This window comes from Pantherophis guttatus, chromosome 3, assembly GCF_059756535.1.
Source record: "Pantherophis guttatus breed Tessera chromosome 3, ASM5975653v1, whole genome shotgun sequence".
In the NCBI taxonomy this organism is placed as follows: domain Eukaryota; kingdom Metazoa; phylum Chordata; class Lepidosauria; order Squamata; family Colubridae; genus Pantherophis; species Pantherophis guttatus.
The window spans coordinates 88,574,393-88,594,511 of record NC_142065.1 but is presented as its reverse complement, the minus strand read 5'-3'; the positions used below and the strand labels follow the sequence as shown (position 1 = coordinate 88,594,511).

Genomic DNA, 20,119 nt, shown 5'->3' with positions numbered 1-20,119 from the left:
TTTGCAGAGAACTAATGATTTGTTTTCTACCCCCCCCACCATACAAATGTTCCTTGCTACTGAATACTATCTTAGTTTATACTTTCTACTAGTTTATTTTTTGTCTTTTCCCCATGAAAATACAAATAGGATCCAAGTATTTTTTTGTTGCCTGTGATATTGTCCCCTGATCCCTGCGTTATGGATCTAATAATATTTTTGCAGATCTTCTGCTTGTTCAGACATTTTCCCATAATTGCAAACATGGAATACATTTTCGGGATGTAAAAAGGTTAAATAGGTTGCTTATTCCTACTAGAAAACTGCATTGTAAACAACTTTGAGATCTGGTCACATAGGAAGGATTATAGAAACATAGTAAATCAATACATAGAATATTTATAGCAGTGTTTCTCAAACTTAACAAACTTAACAACTTTAAGATGTGTGCACTTCCCATGCTGACTAGGGAATTCTGAGAGTTGATGTTCACACATACTAAACTTGCCAAAATTGAGAAACAGCGATTTATAGTATGGATATAAGAGAATTTATTTTTAAAAAAACAACTTACTGGCATTTGAAAAAAATCTTCAAGAATTAATGTCCTTTTTAAAAAAGCAAATGTAATAGAAAATGAAGCTGACAGACTTTTCCACTCCTTCAAACTGTACAGCTAGATATACAGTAATGAAGGAAATCTTGTTTAAGTATTAAATGTCAACAATTCAGCAAAGACTTTGATTTAAAATCTGTGGTTCCATCACAGAAGAGAGAATGAGAGATTTATGCCCGGAGAGACACAGATCTGGAGAGACACAATGTAGGATCTAATCAATCCATATGGGATAGATTTCTTAATCCATTGTTTAATAAGTGTGTTTGTTTTTCCTTCTTAGCAAGCACTTATTTTGTACAGTTTAAAGAATCGTATTTTATGGGTGTTCATGGCTATGGAAAAGTCTTTCTTTTTAATCCTTTTCAAGTGGATAAGAATATTGGAAGAATTTTGCAAACTAGTTATTTTTCCAATAGAAGAGAATAGATATAGCTCAGAGTTGAACTATGGGATCTTGGTGCTTTCAGAGAGGTTGATCTTACCTACCTAGTTGGATAGTGAAAAATCTGCAAGCAAACAACCAAAATCGGTGAGGTCCAAGAACTCCACATGATTACTCTTCATTTGGTTTGAAATCCATCTGAAATCATTCTTATTGGCCTCCTAGTTGACATCAATTAAAGACTTACAGTAGTTTGGGGTGGGTTATAATGAAGGAGAATCTCCTCATGATTCCTTGATGCAGTGTAGCAGAAATAGTCAGTGTGTGTGTGTGAGTGTGTGTATGTGTGTGTGTGTACAGCATGTGCACTTACATATGCATATACTTTCAGGGTCCTCGAGGCGTTCAAGGTCCACCTGGTCTGCCTGGAAAATCTGGTAAAAGAGTAAGTTTTGATGCATTAAAAAGGTCATTTTGATAAAAAAAGATAGCTCTAGAATTATAGGATGGGATGGTTTTTTTCTTTAATTTTGTGATGTGCAGTATGTGCCTCGCCCAGCAAAACAGACATTTTTTTTCCCCATAGGGTCGTCCTGGTGCAGATGGAGCAAGAGGAATTCCAGGAGAGACAGGTTCTAAGGTTAGTAATTATGTATTCGGATTATCTGGAGGCTATTGTAATGTCCAGATATCTTGTTAGGAACCAGATGTCTCCTTTTAAACCATTACATGATTGAACCTGGCTGACTTTGCAGACCACAGTAAGGAATTATGTATGACATAGAAGTTCTTAGCTTTAGTAACACAGTTGTTGCCCATTTTTGCCTACAGTGGTGCATCTTCATGGCTAGCAAACAAATAGAGGAAACCAGTTTACCTTTAAGGAAAACCCTTGGGTGGAGTATGGCTATTGTATGATGTCATTTGTTCTTTGCAATATACCAGAAACAAAGTCACTTCATGATGTACTTTCCTTCTGAATGAATGAACGTCTGGAAATGAAAAGAGATGTTTCTTGGCTCCCCTAAGTCTTCGAACCAAAAGGGAGAAGATATTTAGAGGTCTTTTGCTCCAAAGAAAAGGAAAAAAAAAAAACTTCTTGCTGTTTCATCTGAAGTATACTTTTCCAGAATTTGAAAATGTTATCCTAAACTAGGAAAATATTCTTTCTCTTTCCAATTAGGTTTTAGAAATAACATCCTTAGGATGATTATTTGTTGCAATTCCAAGCAATGTTCAATTTTAGGGCAAAGGTAGGGCAAAGGTATCCATCAATAAAATAGATGTTACAGTAGAATTCATTTATCAGATTGACCCATTTATCAAGATTATTATAAAATGCGAGAAAGAATTGCTCACACTTTTATTGTTATTGTTATTCCTATTAGGGTGACAGAGGTTTTGATGGGCTTCCTGGACTACCAGGTGAAAAAGGACACAGGGTAAGAAAAATACGCATGATTCTTTATCTAAAAATGTGGGTACATCAAAACTACATCTGGAATTGTCCAAAACAATTGTGATGTTTTCCAGAACCATATGATTTCAATATGTTTACATGTCCTACATATGTTTATTCTGACATAACTCCCATTGTGTTCAGTGAGATTTATGCCCAGTTATGGGATGGAAATCAAATAGATAGTAAATCAATTTGTATGGGATGTAGACTTTGAATATGTCTGCAGGTTTTCATTAGCCAGATTGAAATATCTCTTTACTGAAGTCAGTAATATTGCTGTAGATTAAAATGGTAGCTCAGATCAGACGTTTTCAAGCTTTTAAAGAATTAGTTAGTTAGTTAATTGAGGGGGGTAAAGTTCCCAGAATCCATGATTATGAGGCAAAAATCTAGTGATAGAAAAAAGGTTGCATTCAAGACAACTTTTTTTTCTCTGTAATCTCTCATGAAATCCTATCAAGTTCTTGCAGATCCCTCCGCTTTTGTGGAATACAGCTTGAAAAACCCTGATTTACATTGTTTCTTCTTTTATGGATTGTCAGTATAGACAAGGATGGACCATCCTATGACCCCACCCCTGTGTTCAGTGTAAATGTCCCTCCCCTCCCCTCTCAGTCAGCACATGAAACCACACCCCTTCTGGTCTGCGGAAAACCCTGTCTCCATGGTACCGGTTCCTGGAGCCCAAAAGGTTTGCGGCCGCTGACTTATAGTACTTAACTTCTTCATGATATGACAGAAAGTCAACTCATTTCACTCATATTGTAGAATATGCACAAGCAGTAAAAAAAAAATAACATAAAAGGATCCCATAATATAAAATTTTCCGGCTCTAACTCTGCTATGTCCCTAAGATTGACGTAAGGAGGCTTCATTTGTACAATATAGGATACAATGGTGGCAAAGACATTGCAAAATGCATTTGAGGAAGTGAAGTTTTAGAGGCTACCCCACAACTGCTTTGAAAAAAAGAATATCCATTTTTCATCAGGTGGAAGTTTGCATGTGACAAGCAAGTCCCCGTCCCCCCAAATAACTATTTTTACCCTGAAAAAAATGTATATAATGATAGTTTGGGTAATGTTAACCCCTATAGCATCGGCTTCTTATTAACTGTTTATATTTCATGTACCTCTTTGAAGATTACCCTAGCTGTGTGTATCAATATTTAATTTGTAGAGTACATAAGGCTGATAAACATTTTGAATAGGAAGCTGTGCAGTTTTTTGAAAATCAAATCAATGAAATAAATGGTCAGCAGAGGGCACTGTACATTAATCACTATTGTGCTACTTAAATACGTCACTCCAGGAATCTTTTCCATGGCTGATAAATATTCCCACAGTTCCATCTCCGTCTTTGTCTAAGCCACTTTGGCTGAGCTAGCAATTGTGTGACCTTTAAGTGCCCATTTCCTTAAAATCATGGGCACTTTTCTTTATATTGTTTCTATTTATAGATGACTATTTGCACTGTCATATTCACTTATACTTACGTTATGGTTATTTTTCAACTTGAGCTTTATAAATGTTAAAACCAGAACAATAATATCCTCATGAAACACAGACCTAGGTGAATTATGAATACAAAAGCCTTACCTATGGTAGCAATGGGAAGATATGAACCAGGGGTGAAATGCTCCCGGTTCGGACCGGATCACGCAATCCGGTAGCGATGGAGGTGGGTGGTTCGGAGAACTGGTAGCAAAAATCCCTGCCCCCCTCCCATGCCCAGCTGAGCTGCACAATCATCAGAGGCTTTTTTTTTACTTTTAAAAGCATTTTTTCTATAACCTCTTCCGCCAAAAAATCCACCCACATTATAGGTGTTTGATATTGCCTACAGTGAAGCTTGTTTCTTCAGTATGGCAATTTGGGAAAAAAAGATAAACATCTTTGAATTACAATTGTATATATACTACCCTATATACATATTATCCGTCTCTCTCTATCTGTCTATTTTCATTTATGAAGCTTTTTACATGGGAGTACTTTTTAATTCAGAAACATGCTTAATTCTTTACTTCCCCTCTTTATTGTTGTTTTGAATGTCCACTAAATGTTTCTGTACCAGAGACAAATTCCTTGTGTATCTAATCACACTTGGTCAGTAAAGTATTCAATTCAATTCAATTTAAATTCTTGATGTCTAAAATCAATGAGATTATCACAGTTTCAGTCAGGTTGACCCATTACAATATCCTCTTAGTTCCTCCTTTAGAAATACCTCTGTGTGTATTTTTTAATTATCCCCAAATAGTATTAGTTCGTATCTTGAACAATTCAGGATTTCAATTTTTAATACTGTGTTACACTCTATATCAGAGTCCATCAGAGTTAAGTAACCAATAAATTTTAGTAGTAATAATAATAATAATAATAATAATAATAATAATAATAGTAGTAGTAGTAGTAGTAGTAGTAGTAGAGTAGTAATAGTAGTAGTAGCAGCAAAATTAATGTGAAATTTTGAATAATATGATAGCAAGCATACTTTTGCTTGTCTCCACTGTCTTCTTTTAATGATATGTATGTCTATAATTGGAAGAAAGTATGACTCATATGCTAAGTTGATAGGGACACATTTTAGCTAAGTTCCTGTATATCATTCCCTCTCAAAGGATTTTTGGGGTATTTCAGAGCCAATAATACAATTATGAAATTTGAATTCAATTGAAATTTTGAGCTGTATATAACAAGAAGAACTGATGGACTAAGGCAGTCTTAGAATGGATTCCACTTGATAAAAAGCACCCACAAAAGAGGCCTAAAACAAGATGGAGTGGTGACATCAGCAAGTATTGCAGGCCCATCAGACAAAAGAAAGTTCAAGACCGGATTGGTTGGAAACATGCGGTAGAAACCCTCATCCTGCAGTGGATAGACAGTGGCTAGATTCATTGCCATTGAATTTGCCAAGCAAATTCATTATTGTAGCTACATTATTGACAGACTTTTAGAGCTGTTCATATGTCACACTAAACCAGGGATGTCAAACTCAAGGCCCACAGGCCGCATCCAACCCACGGGTTTCTTAGATCTGGCCTGTGGGGAAACAATGAAGGACCGGCCCTCAGTGCATCTGCCAGCAAAAACAGACCCGGAAGGGCCGTGTGCAACCCTCCCGAGCTCCGTTTTTGCAGGCAAATTGCTAGCAAAACAAACTACTAGCAAAAGTGGTATTTAATCACACGAGTGATGTTGAACTGGCCATGCCCTCCCTGGCCATGCCTATCCCAGCCCCCCAAGCTCAGACACAATCCTGATGCGGCCCTCAATGAAATCGAGTTTGACAGCCCTACACTAAACTATAATGTGGTTCATTTACTTTTGGCTTTGTTAAACCATAGATTGTGGCAAGCTTTTCTGGCTCATTGGATAACAACATCCAGAATTTCTAGCCAGCCTACCATACAAATCCTATCTTACCTTGATGTATGTACTCTTGTCTTCTTCTAGCCAAGGGAGCTAAGTAATTGAAGAGTAATATATATATTCCACAGCCTATATACATCTTTCACATTTTTATCCTTATCACTTGAAATGAGGCTTCTTAGTCAGTTAAACATACAGGAATTCTACATCTAGCTCACAAAATGAAAGATCTCTTGAACTCTGTATAGAACTATCTCATTTGAGAAGCTTAATACAAGTAAGAATTAAATATACTTTTGGATTCTTCTATCGGTGAAAAATGTGTTACATTTTGCATACAAAAATGTATATAAGAAATAATTCTCAATCACTCTATTTTTGTTGATGATGTTCTTACATGTGTTTGTTTACAATCTGGGAACACTGTGTGTTCATATTATTATACAATTTTTTTAAAAAAATCTGTAAGAAAATTTAAAATATGTTTAAATTTTTGCACAAAATAAGCATTGACATTTTTTATCTAGATGTATAGGTCACAAACTATGTTTTTTGGTATTTTGAAAAGTTTCTGAGCCAAAATATAATTTTAATTTGTACATTAGTCTAGGAAGCACATATTTTTTTCAACTAGTTCTGACGGCCTAGAGATCCAATTATTCAAAGTTCCCTACAAATAAGAAGTAAAGTGAGATTGTGACTATTCTCACTCATTGTTTGTTAACTTCTTTCTTGTCTCTTATGATCCCGTTGTTGAGAATATATTTGCCAGGGCTATGTTCCTTGCATATTTAATGTCACCGTTGATACTAATTTCTTGACATCTTTTTTTCTACATCTGGAAACAGTCGCATCAATATTAGAATCTTCCTATATGCATAAGTTACAATACATTTCAAAAATGGAACATTAATTTAGGGAAAACAAACCTTTGCAATCTAAATTTCAAATAAACAAAGTTTTATGAGAGATTCGGTATGGATTGCAAATTTGAAATACATTTAGATTATTTACTGTGCGTGTATGCAGTGTATGTATAGAATATATATATATATATATATGTTTGTGTGTGTGTGTGTGTGTGTGTGTGTGTGTATGTGTGTGTATCGCGGGAGGGAGAGAGAGAGTTTTTTTTCATTCTAAACCTCAAAAATCCAAAAGCTTTTGAGTTGAATTCAGACACAATTTTTTGCTACCTAGGAAACATAACTGTCATCCTCCAGAAGGAACTTCGCTTAATATTTCAGCATTCAATTAGAAATTAATAACTGTGTTTGAATACCAGACAAAAGCATAGTTGAAATATTGAGGATAAATCATAGTGAACTTGGGTTTATGAGTCTTTTCTTTTCTTCTCCTTTACCACTGCCTGGATGAGGTTTTCCAAACATTGCTTTCCCTGTTAATTCAATACTTAACTTTCCGTGGAAGTGATTAACCATAGTTTCTGCAGCTGGATGCAGTGGTGGGATCTAAATAATTTAACAACTGGTTCTCTGCCCTAATGACTGGCTGGGTGGGCGTGGCCAGGGGTGATACAGGCAGCATTCGGCCTTCTGGGAGCAAAAACAGGCCATGGGGGGGGTGCGCTGCCTCTCCGTGCTCCATTTTGGGTCTAGTAGGCCTCCCTGCAGCCTCCTGGGAGCAAAAACGTCCTGGGGGAAGCATGCCGCACTCCCCACGCCCTATTTTGGGCCTAGGAGGCCTCTCTGCAGCCTTCTGGGAGCAAAAATGGGGCACGTGGAGACTCCTGGAAGGGGCGGTGCCAGCCAGCAATTTAACTACCGGTTCGCCTGAACTGGCCCAAACCGGCTGAATTCCACCACTGTCTGGATGATATAGCAAACTGTGGTAAAGAAAACATGGACACAAGCGTTTTCCAACTGTGCATTACAGGTATACCAGAGAACAGAGGGGAATGCATGAACTGTTAAATTGTGATTTGGTTTGATACCTTCATCCGTGATTTGCAAATTCTTTTGAAAAGTATGATATATTTACTGTTGTTGTCATTAAGTGCTGAACATATAGGTATAAAATTACTCTGATTTTCTCAAGAAATGCTAAACTGTTTTGGCTCCATAGAAACTTTGTTCTTATTTCTAAACATCCAAATAAGCAGGGTTGGCAAATGTGGAAAGCTATGCAGCGTTTTTAGAATTGTGTGTTGTTTGTAAGAGAATGAATAAATATTGTCCACTATCTAGTGCATAATTAGATGTGTTTCAACCTTTTCATTTCAATGGGTTTAAACATATTTTATTCTTGTGTTGGATTATGGCCAATACTTTGAATCCAGCCTTCAATAGAAGCATTTGCAGTGTGATAAAAAATGTAGAGATCTGTGCCTTTTTAGCGGAGCCATGTCCTGACATGCCAGCATAAAGCTCAAACACGTGCATCAGCATACATTTTTATCTCTTCCCCAAAATGTGATTTTATCATGTTTTTTCTTCAGGGAGATCGTGGACCACAAGGGCCTCCTGGAGCTCCTGGGGAAGATGGAATGAGGGTATGTCATTCATAGCATTCCTTCTTTCCTTCTCTCACCTACAAAATAAAAGTTTAAAGGAGGTGTTTCTTTCACGCTTAACCCTTTTCAATGTTGCCTTTCTTGAAATAAGGGAGAAGATGGTGAGGTTGGACCAAGAGGCCTTCCAGGTGAATCTGTAAGCAAAGCTTTCTCTTTGTTTAGTAATCATGATTGCTTTTGTTGTGAATCTATTTGTCTCTGAAAAAAACATACTATAGTCCGTCCAGAGCTTCATTTTGGAATCAAATATAATTAGGGGACAAATTCAGCTGATATGTCTGATTTGTTTATAAACAGTTCTTAGTTCTTTATCCCTCGTTGAAGTAAACTAATGCTATTTCCCTTTCTTATTGATACATCTATATTTTTATTTATGAATAGTCATGGCCATTTTTTCCTCCACTTGCTTATTTAATTTTAGTGAATTTCACCACAAGTCCCGCTTAGGGAATTTTATCCCTGTAATGATTAAAGGATCCCTCTTACATGAATAAATACAGAATTCATGTTGATCTTTTAGAATTTATTGGCTGTCATAGAAGAAAACTACTCCATCACATACATGGCATATTCTAAAGTCTGTGATTTAATACATGTATGCAACAAAGAATAGAACCTCTTGGTTCTAAAGTTCTTATGTATATACTTTTGCATGTAGGTATATGCTGTCCATATTTTTTTAAAATTAAAAAAATGATTCTGAATAAAAGTGAATAACTTGTATGGTGCCTTTCTATTGATCCCAGAATCCTCAAAATGGATTAGGAAAAGAAACTCACACTATTCATGTCTTAATGTTGGGAATAGGAAAAAAGTTCAGAGCTTCAAAGTTGAGATGACCTTGATTTGAGAAAAAAGATCAGCTTTTTTCAAATTGTGGCTTTTCAAATTGCTCTCAAAATGGCATCTTTGGAATTTGAATCCCTTAATTTTCAGTTTAAACTATATACTTTTTGGGAGCTCTGAAAGCACATTACTATATATATATATAATTGTAAATATATATTTATACCTTTGAGTCAGTCTTTACTCCTGATGACTATATGGACAAATCCATGCAGTTTCCTTTGGAAGTGATTTGCCCTTGCCTCCTTCCTAGGCTGAGAGAGAGAGAGGGTGCCTGGCTCAAAGTCACTGAGGCAGGACAAGAATCTCCTGATTTCTAGTCCAGCGTCTTTAACCACTGAATAAAATGGGCTTCCACAGTTATAAATACATGTATCAAAAAGAGGAATATGTTACTGTTGTTCTAAAGTAAATAATTGGAAGATTTCTGTTAAAGAAGCCTTATTAGGAACCCATTCATTTATATAATCCTGTTTAAGGACTGAAAATAAGTAATGACAATATAGACTGGATTTCTTGGATTAGGGAAGCTAGTTTGATTCTTTCCAATATATGCTCTGACTAGGGTAGCTGGGCTGATTTTTTTTTTATTATGATTAGGGGTCAGTAGTGTGTTCAGAAAACTAACAAAGGTCCTCTTGATTTTGTTAGATATATTTTTGCTAGACTAAAATTACATTCTTTAGTTGATTACCTCACTTTTTTTCTCACAAGATGGTCTGTTTTTGACATTGTATGCTTATTTATTTATTTATTTATTTATTTATTTATTTATTTATTTATTTATTTATTGGTTTGATTTATATGCCGCCCTTTTCCGGAGACTCAGGGCGGCTTACAATGCGTTAAGCAATAGCCTTCGTACTTTTGTATATACCTGTTTAGTAGGGCTTTTGCCCCCCTCCCCAAGCGATGTTCTTTTTTATACAAAGTCAGCTTATTGCCCCCACAAACCGGGTCCTCATTTTACCTACCTTGAAAGGATGGAAGGCTGAGTCAACCTTGAGCCTGGTGAGATTTGAACTTACAGTAATTGCAGGCAGCTGGTGTTACTTAACAGTGCTTTAGTCTGCTGCGCCACCCAGGCTCTTATGTTCATTTGTTGATATTATTGCTTTTTAAGTTAAAAGGGTAAACAGAATAAAATTCCTAATGGGAGGTGGTCAATGTTCTACTTCATTTAAGCTAGTGGACAACTAAATTAGCATTTAGTAGATGTGTGGAACACCCAATTAAACATATATCGGCTCCCTCACATTTTTATCTTTAAGAATTTTAATGTTCATATTATTTGGCAAATTAAGATAAGGATTGTGGTTGTATTTCTGTCATGTATGCCTTCCTGCTCAATTTAAAAGGCCATTTTAAACTCAGTTTTGTACAAAAAACTACAGGTAGTCCTCAACTCACAACAGTTCATTTAGTGACCATTCAAAGTTACAACAGCATTGAAAAAAAGTGACTTATGACCATTTTTCACGCTTACGAACTTCGTAGCATCCCCATGATCATGTGATCAAAATTCAGATGCTTGGCAACTGGTTCATGCTTATAATCGTTGCTGTGTCCCAAGGTCATGTGATCAACTTTTGTGTCTGACAAGGAAAATCAATGGGGAACCCAGATTCACTTAACAACTGTGTTACTTACTTATCAACTGCAGTGATTCCCTTAATAACTGTGGCAAGAAAGGTCTTAAAATGGGGCAAAACTCACTTAACAAATGCCTCACTTAACAACAGAAATTTTGGACTCAATTGTGTTTGTAAGTCAAGGACTATCTGTACTCCAGAAATAAATATTCCCTTATCTCATTAATTATTTTACATAATTTGCTAGCCAAGAATGTTTTGTAGTAGAAATGTCTTAGTAATAAGCAGGTGGGATGAGATCTTCACAGCAATAAAGTCCCATTGATAACCATCACAAATGCAGGCAAATATACATGTCCTAGGATAATTTTGAAGGATTCAATCTGGGTCAGTCATAGGGACCAAAGGTTTAGTCTTCAAAGCTTTCAAACTCAAACTGGAGCCCATCCTCAGGGAACTTTCTAACAGAATGTGTTTTGGGCTAATAATTGATAATTGTGTTCCTTATGCATTCTTGCTGATACGCCTACATGAGATCAAAATTCCACTTAGCACAGCATATATACAGATTTGCAATAGATAGCCTCATTCAAGACCTACCCAATGTTGTCACGTTTCTCACATAGGGTACCGTATTTCCTGAAAATAAGACTAGGTCTTATATTAATTTTTGCTCCAAAAGATGCATTAGGTCTTATTTTCCGGTTTGGTCTTATTTTTGGGGAAATACAGTACTAAATGTGTCCGTCTGGCTGACGATCTTAACTGGGGTTTATTTTGGGGGTAGGGCTTATATTATGAGCATCCTGAAAAATCATGCTAAGGCTTATTTTCTGGTTGGGTCTTATTTTGGGGAAAACACATTAATAGTATTATTACTTGTGCACTTCAATGGACCAGCTTTTAGCTTTTTTCTTAAAAATCAGCTGGCTTTTGTGCATTGGAAATTGGAGCTGTTCAGCATACATGGAAAAGCTAGGCTACAGCAGTGCAAGATCCCTGGCTTATGAATGTAGTGAATTTATGTAGATTGTTGTTGGTCCACAGACCAGTTTTTGAGAATATTTCTCTCAACAATTTGCACCTTGTCAAGGCAAACAGGAAAAAGAAAAGGCCTTAGATCCACTATTACAATTTATGTACTTTTTCCATTGTACAAAACAGGAAGAAGAGGAAGACTGAATTATTTATCTCAGTGATTGATAATAATTAGTTACAGAGCTGTTTAACCTTTGCCATTTTCTTTGGGTTTTGCTGGAGGTCTTTCAGTTACATTGTTTAAAGTATATTCCGTGAACCAAAAAACTAACCCTGAGCAACATTTTTCCTCACAGGGTCCAAGAGGGCTATTGGGGCCCAGAGGAACTCCAGGACTACCAGGACAACCTGTATGTATTTCAAAAACAAATACCTTGAAATTTTGAAATTTCCTTTGAACATGGTGGTGACCTATATTAGTTTTTCTGGTTTTTTTTTTTAATGTAGGGAATCCCAGGTGTTGATGGACCACCAGGCCCAAAAGGAAACCTGGTATGTAGATTCAATTCAATTCTTTTCTCTTTGGATAACTGAGGTAAATACGTTTTTTTTCAAAGAAATCTAAAATAACAACCTACAAGTTGATAATTCTCCTATTCGTGTCTTCAGTGCTTTAAGTTTATTTGTATATTTCTCAGATATTGTGGATAAAAACTGCATTTTATCCTTCGTATGAGTCTTCTGTCTATCTACTCACACATCAGTTGGGGTGCTAAAGAGGACACAGATTAATTGATCTATACTGCCAATTATGATTTGACGTCTCCATAGAACAAAAAAAGTCTGGAGGAGAAATCAATACATAATTCCTCCACCTTTTCTGTAAAGTCCGTGTATTTTTCAAGTGATGATGTGATATAACAAAGGGATTAATATTCTCCTGTGCATTTGTTATAAAACAGGGTCCACAAGGGGAACCAGGACCACATGGGCAGCAAGGTATTCCAGGTCCACAGGTAAGCCCTTGTTTGATAGCTTTTGCCATTAAGAAAACATTCAAGGGAGTCGAGCATGAAAAGTTTGAATATGCTCTTACTTCCTTTCTTATCTTAAACATGTTCCTGGTATAAAAAGGAATAAATGTTTACATTACCTTTTCCCAAATCTTCCAAATATAATTAGTTTTTTTAAGGTGGGGAGTGGGAGGGGTGGGGAAGAGATGACTGGTTTGGTACCAACAAGAATAGCAATAGTATAAGAGAGTTTCATCGTGGATCATATGACAACCCTGTTGCCAGCAGAACTGCCAGTGTGATAGTTCTTACAATTATCTTGTTTTCTCTAACTCTTAATTGTGTTTCATTAAAAAGTGGTTCCTGACGAAAGAATTCTTTTTAATGATACAACTCTAGAGAAAGTAGTTCTGTGAGTGTTTAGATTTCTTATGGTGTGTTTTTCATGTTTTCCACAGGGACTCCCAGGTCCACAAGGTCCAATTGGCGTTCCAGGTGAAAAAGTAAGGAATAATTCCTTTGCTGACTAATTAGCGGCAAAATCTCTGCTTTCTTAAGATATGGTTTGATATTTTTTTTTCTAAAATAAATTTCAGCTAGCAATCCAGTTTCTTGGGATGCACGGATACTTTTCTTATGACCTCTAACCTTATTTACATATAGTCTGTGAGGAGAGAAATCCTGCACCTTGGTAGTAGAATACGTATTTTTTACATTATCCTTTTTTCCTACTTACCTTGAATTTACAATATCAGAATAAGTACCATTTTCTATGTTTGAACGTGCTAATTTCCACTTCTTCAGCTTTGCCACATGTATGTAAACTCTTTGAGGTAGGCCAAGCTAGGAGACGCATCCCACAGGTTTGGCTATAGCTCTGTCTTATTATAGATATAATACATAATAATGATCTCCTGACTTGAGTATTCCTTTCCTATTAGACTCCAGTGAATGTCTTTTTTCTAGAATCAATGTCTAATGGAATCAATTACACTTGAAGTCAAAATAGCGATTAAAACTCAGCCTTATGTCAAAGAATAAACTAATTACAATAGGCCCTTGGAATATAATTTCCTTTTTATATTGAAGGGAGAGTGAAGTCAGTTTAAACAGAAAATCTTGAGGTCCTGTTGTGACTCTGACCCCCGAGCCCATTTTATCGGAGAGAGAAGACTCCGAAAGTGAAGGAGAGGAGTTGGCAAGGCCTCCCTCTCCAGGACCCTCCTCTCTGGCAATGCCTCAGGTATCTTCCGAAGGAGAATAGATAGGCCAGGAGCCAGGCATTTCCGAGCAGCCACAGTTAGACAGCGACTGAGATAAGTCTTGGCTGGATCCCCAACAGCGTCGGAAAGACAAGCGCGCGCAGCAGAGAAGGAGGCGTGCCAGAGATTAAGCTGAGTCACTGGACCACACCCCACAGGGGATAAAAGGGGGTGTGGTGGCCATTCAGGCTTTGTGCCGGACAAAACTGAAAGCTAGCAAGTCATTCTGCATTTCTGGAACTTTGTTATATGCTCTGCTTGGACTGATTTTTTGGACTGGACTTGACTATTCTTTGGCTTTTGTGGACTTTGATGTTTCGGTCAGAGGAGATAAACCTCCCTTTGTAAGTAAAGACTGTTGGCAAGCAGCCACTGGGTTGCTGCCAATTCTGTTATCAAAGGAAATTCTTGTCTGCTGGTTTATTTTAACTCTTGGTCGACCGCTGGTGTGCGTGTGTGAGACGGGGACAGAATAGGTCCTTTGCTCACTGTTGAAAATCAGCCTGGTTCTTTGGGTTCTTTATGTCAGTTAGAACTTGTCCTTATAAGGTCTTTGCACTGATAATGAGGAGCATTTCTAAGCACATCTATTTCTCATAGAGATGATGTGCCTACATGGAATGCTTAAAATGGCCCTTGGCTCCTATCAGTTTCATGAAGATGAGGCAAGATGTAGATTCTGGCAGACTTCCCTGGCCCCAGGATATCCATGTTCTAAGAGAAATACTCTCAGATGCTTTTCCATGAGGCGTTATTAATCTGCACTGAGCAACATCAAAATTCAGAGCTGAAGAAGCTGAAGCATGTCAAGCTTCAGAGCTGAAGAAGCTTGTTGGATAAGAAGCGAAACATCTTCAGGGGCAAAACAAATCCAGTTGTCTTTTGAAAAAGCACTTTTGGGAAAACCATGACCTGGATAACTGAGAATCTCCATAGTCAACATCAAGATAGTTTCTGTGTGGACTAATTTTCCATTGTATCAATTATAGCCTATTTCTTTTTCTTCCTCTCCCATTCTTTGGGTTCTTTGGTCAATCATCTTTAACCAAGCATTCTAAGTGGTGATGCAGATGAAGATTTTGCTCTTTATCTTCATTCTCTGTGATTGTCAGAGGTAGAGCACTAAGCATTGTAGGAAGTCTTCTTTACCTTTGGAGATTCTTTGTTGAAATAGAATTCTAGAAATCAGATGTCCATATCTCAGAAAAAGCCTCCACATATGAGATATCTTCCCTAGGACAGAAATGAAATGAAGTTGCAATAGAAGGGACCATACTGCATCAATAAGACCTTCTCATACCAAGCCAGTTTTGACAATGAATTCATATCTTTGATCCATACTGTGATCGACACTAGATATATTCTGTTAATCTCTGAATTCACATTTAAATGGTTTCATTTAAATTCATTTCATTCCTAAAAAGTAACATGTTTACAAGATGCATCAGATGCATGAGGACATAAAAAGTACCCTGCTGAATTAGACAACTTCATGGTAGCCAAAAGATCTTGGAAACTCATAAACTGAACACAAGCACAGTAATGATCATGATAGTATGTCAGCTTTTATAGGTAGACTAGAGAGGAAACACAACCAGATGAGCTAATTCTGCTTTATTCCAGGTCTACATTAATAGGATCTTGGAAGTCTGATAGTACATATTTCTCACTCTTTTTTATAGCCTCCAAAGTTAGGAGGGGTCTTTCTGAGTTTCCTTCTCCATCCATCATGCAACTGCAGGCTGAACCCTCTCTTACTTGATTAAAGGCAGCATCAACCCCCATTCCCACACACTATTACATACTGAAAGACATGATCATGAAGATAATGAAAATAAAATATATCCTGCTTGGTTAGTAACCGTTGGCTGGGTTATCTTCTAGGGACTTTTACCTGAAAGCAAAAAACAAAAACAAAAAAACAAAAAAACCTTAATTGGAAAGATTGTGTTAGATTTTTGAGAATACTTTGATAGCAACACATGTGAAGACCATTCTTTCAAACACATACGGTATCTACTGAAGTATCAATTCACCATTCATTTGTAACTATTATCAAAAGTTGCCCTGGCACTGTCTGACTCCAATTGATGTTAGGGGACTCTGGGGGTTGAGTTGATAAATGGCAAATACAAGCAACCTTTGTTCTGATGAAGCAGAACTTCTACAAAGGCTGAGAAACTAGTTCTCCATCTATGTGTGTCCTAAAGTTTAAACCCTGAGCTTCTTTCTCCTACACTTTTGTAATAGACTCAGTGGTGGGATTCAAATAATTTAACAACCGGTTCTCTGCCCTAATGATTTCTTCCAACAACCAGTTCACCAGACGGCTTAGAAAGTTAACAACTGGTTCTCCCGAAGTGGTGCGAACTGGCTGAATCCCACCACTGAATAGACTACAGTAGAACCTCTGGTCATGACCATAATTCATTCCATAACTTTGGTCGCAAACTGATTTGGTCGTGACCTGAACCTAATTTTGGAAATTCGGCGCTTAGGGAAAAAAAATGGTGCGGAAGGGGAAATTGGCCACGGGAAAAAAAAAATCTGAATTTTTTGGTTGGAACCCGATTTGGTCATGATCAGAAGCATTCGTAAGCAGAGGTTCTACTGTACTTGCAGTCTCCTCTCTTTCTTCCTCTCTCTCTCTTCCTCCCTTCCTTCAGATGGTCTTCTGCACCTGGCCTGTGTTTACAGCATGGTCATGTTTGGTCTCAGGCTCCTCATTTCCACTTTGCAAGCTCCAGATCTCATAGATCTGTAGCTTCGTAACAAAGTATAAATGCTAACAAAATGCTACTTTTACTGACACAACCACAAAGTCAGTTTCAAGCTAGGCCAAAGCTTCTTGTTCCAATCACATGACAATAGATCTGACTAGAAAAAGGTAGATTTGATTCAAGAAAAAGTTTCATCAGAGTGCATAGGGATTCAAATATTGTATCCGTTTGCAAACTTTTAAAGTTGCTGCATCTTTTCCTGCAATCATACGGGAGTGCTAATCCTAAAATCACATCAATTAAAAACATTTCTTTTATGTCTCTTTCAAGCTATGTCCCCATGTCAGTTTTTCTTTTTTCTTTGAGATTGCCTGTTTTATCCCATCATTTCACAATTGTGTTTATACTTGTTATATTTTTAGAAAATGACAGTACTCACCTATGAATGTTACTATAACAAAACATGAATAATAGCTTGGGAACATCTGAATGTTAAATGCAAAATAATTCATTCATTTTTATTCATCTAAAAATGGAAGAAATGAATATTGTTTGCAGATATTCATGCCAATTTATTTGAGAGTCTTGCCATTCACTCCTACACATGAGTGTTAAAATTCACTACATTTCCAATATTTATTCAATATACTCGGATAAAAAGTAATAATGGGGTTTACATGTGTAACTGATAAAAGAAATGTGAAAGTGATTTTGAAAAAAATCATGCCACAATATTAAGTTCAGACCATCCCATCCAAATGACGTATTTCCAATGGTTCAGCTGGATGCCAACTTCAAAATGCTTTAACTAGCCTTCAACATTGAAGTCCTACTTCATTTCTTCATCCTGATTGAGTTTTGATTTTGATTCAAGAATAATCATTGACTTGCAAACATTGGCAGCATGCCAGTCTACCTTAACTTTGGTTTTTCAAAAATCTTTTTTCATCTCTGTCTCCAGGGTCCTCAGGGCAAACCTGGTCTAGCAGGACTTCCTGGTACTGATGGCCCTGCTGTAAGTGATATGTAATTTCGTCCATTTTATGCTTTGGGTTAAAAAATCATTTTGCAGTGCTACGCTCATGAATTTCAGCAAGGAAGTTGCACACCAATAGCTTGAAGCAGAACATATAAAGTTTATCCAGTTTTGTTATTTCAACCTGATCCACATTTCTCATCTAAGCCTTTATTTTTTTAAAAAGGTCATTGAAATGGCAGATGAGAAATTGCACTGGTACTGAAATTTTTTTAAAAATGCATTTAGTTGCCTGACCTGTGTAGGACAGATATAAAATACTGAAATTAACATGATAGAAGTTTTAGGCAAAAACTATTTAAATAAACTGCTCTACTGATAAAAATATTTCATTGCTTTTGGGATAAGGTTGAACTTAATAGCTTTTAGCTTAATAGCTTAATAGAGTTCTAATCATTGTGGTATTTTTCAATCCAACAGTAAAAAAATAATTTCAAAATGAAACAACAAAATTATTCTGCTTTTATGAGCTAGAGCAGGAGTGTCAAACTCGATTTCATTGAGGGCCACATCAGGGTTGTGTTTGACCTCGGGTGGGGGGTGGCCAGGATGGGCATGACCAGCTTGACATCACTCCTGTCGGGGGCACCAGTGGGGCCTGAGCACTCTGTCAGTAAAAACAGGCTCCCAAGCTCCATTTTCAGTTGCCACGGCCTCCTGCAACCCTCTGCCAGTGAAAACAGAGCTCGGGAGGGTGGAACTTTGTTTTTACTGTCAGAGGGTTGCAGAAGGCCATGGCAGCCAAAAATGGAGCTCGGGAGCCCATTTTTGCTGGCAGAAGCTCTGTGAGCCGATCCTTCTCTGTTTCCAGATCTAAATACCCCGGATCCGGCCCTTGGGCCTTGAGTTTGGCACCCCTGAGCTAGAGCATCTTTATTAAAAACAAAATGGTTATCACATAGATAGAAATGTGTTTACCAAACCAAAGTTTGGGTTTGCATTGAAGTCACATGATGGATAATAATTATTATTTAGATCCAGGGATCCGATAAAAGCCATGATGATATCCCACACATCATAATGTCATTGTGCTGTGATGTAGATTTTGCAATTTGTGTTAGTTGAGCAAATCACACAGCACAAATAACATATACCACATAATATGTTGTCTGAAGAAGCTTCTTGGTTGAGAAGCAAAATGTTTTTAAGGACAAACAAAGTCCAGTTGCCTTTTGAAAAAGCACCTTTGGGGCAACCATGTCCTGGATAACTCAGAATCTCCATAGATATATGGAGATTACCATATAATACCACATTATTATTTTCATTCAGATGATGATGTAATGAAACAAATAATAGCAATTGTCCTCTACAGTGGATAACCATGTTTTCAGTATTCTCTTTACCTCTCACCCTAGGCAAATGGGGATAATGCATAATTTGTGAAGTCAGATACTCAAAATTCCAAAGTTTAATAGTGATTCTTATGATTTGCATATATGAAGTGGAGCCAATGCCAGAAAGAGCTGGCTGTATTAGACTAATTAATCTAGTGGTCAGGTCCACCGCATGGCAGTTGCAAGTTAATCCATTATGATTTAGACTATGATCCAACAAGTTTAAAAAAAATGATACATTATTGGGAACACTCTTGACAAACTTTGTACTACCAGCTCCTCTGATTACTTATTTAGCCTCTGATGAGAACATAAAAAAAGAGAAGTAAACAAATACACAGAAACCTCTTCAAATAAGCAACATAGATTATTGAATCTCTGTTTGGCTTCACATAGGACTGCTGGGCTCTATTAAGTGCTATTTTCAATTTTATATTACTTGATTAGGCATCTTGCAAAAGGAAGTAGATACACAGATAAAACCAATTTGTTACAGCTGGCACACTTACTATATTTATTTGAGAATACCTTTATTTCTGCAATAATTTAAAGAGATTACAGTGCCTGAGAGTATGGTATACAAGCAGAAAAGGTTCTCCCGCCCCCATCTCTCTCATAATTACAAAGCAAGAGAAAAGGAACAAAAATTTAGGATCCGTGTTTAAATATATGCCATCATTATTTTGTACAGACTTGCCTGGGCTGATGCCCTGCAGACATGCTAGCCTACAACTCATATCGGTTACAATATCTGTGCTGATGGCTTGATAGGAGTTTAACACATCTGAAGAATAGCACATCTGTGTTAAATCAGCCCTGATTTAATATATGTTTTTGTTTCAACGTAATATAGAATTTGTGCCAGTTCTGCTGTCATTACTTTCCCCAGGTTATTTTAGTCTCAATGTGTTGAAAATTCTTTTTATCGATTCTCAGCCTGTCAACTAGACTTTCTAGATCTCTCTGAAGATAATAATGGGTACAGT

General features: G+C 36.9%; 1 protein-coding gene across 1 annotated transcript in view; it reads left to right on the top strand.

Moving 5' to 3' along the window:
* The window catches only part of COL11A1 (collagen type XI alpha 1 chain), a 274,990-nt gene that overhangs the window by 125,283 nt on the left and 129,588 nt on the right, over positions 1-20,119 (top strand). Inside the window, exons 16-25 of the mRNA XM_060690063.2 lie at positions 1,372-1,425; positions 1,567-1,620; positions 2,369-2,422; positions 8,275-8,328; positions 8,441-8,485; positions 12,122-12,175; positions 12,273-12,317; positions 12,728-12,781; positions 13,237-13,281; positions 17,722-17,775. Of these exons, the coding sequence (XP_060546046.2) occupies positions 1,372-1,425; positions 1,567-1,620; positions 2,369-2,422; positions 8,275-8,328; positions 8,441-8,485; positions 12,122-12,175; positions 12,273-12,317; positions 12,728-12,781; positions 13,237-13,281; positions 17,722-17,775 (513 nt within the window). The remainder of the gene's footprint in view (positions 1-1,371; positions 1,426-1,566; positions 1,621-2,368; positions 2,423-8,274; positions 8,329-8,440; positions 8,486-12,121; positions 12,176-12,272; positions 12,318-12,727; positions 12,782-13,236; positions 13,282-17,721; positions 17,776-20,119) is intronic.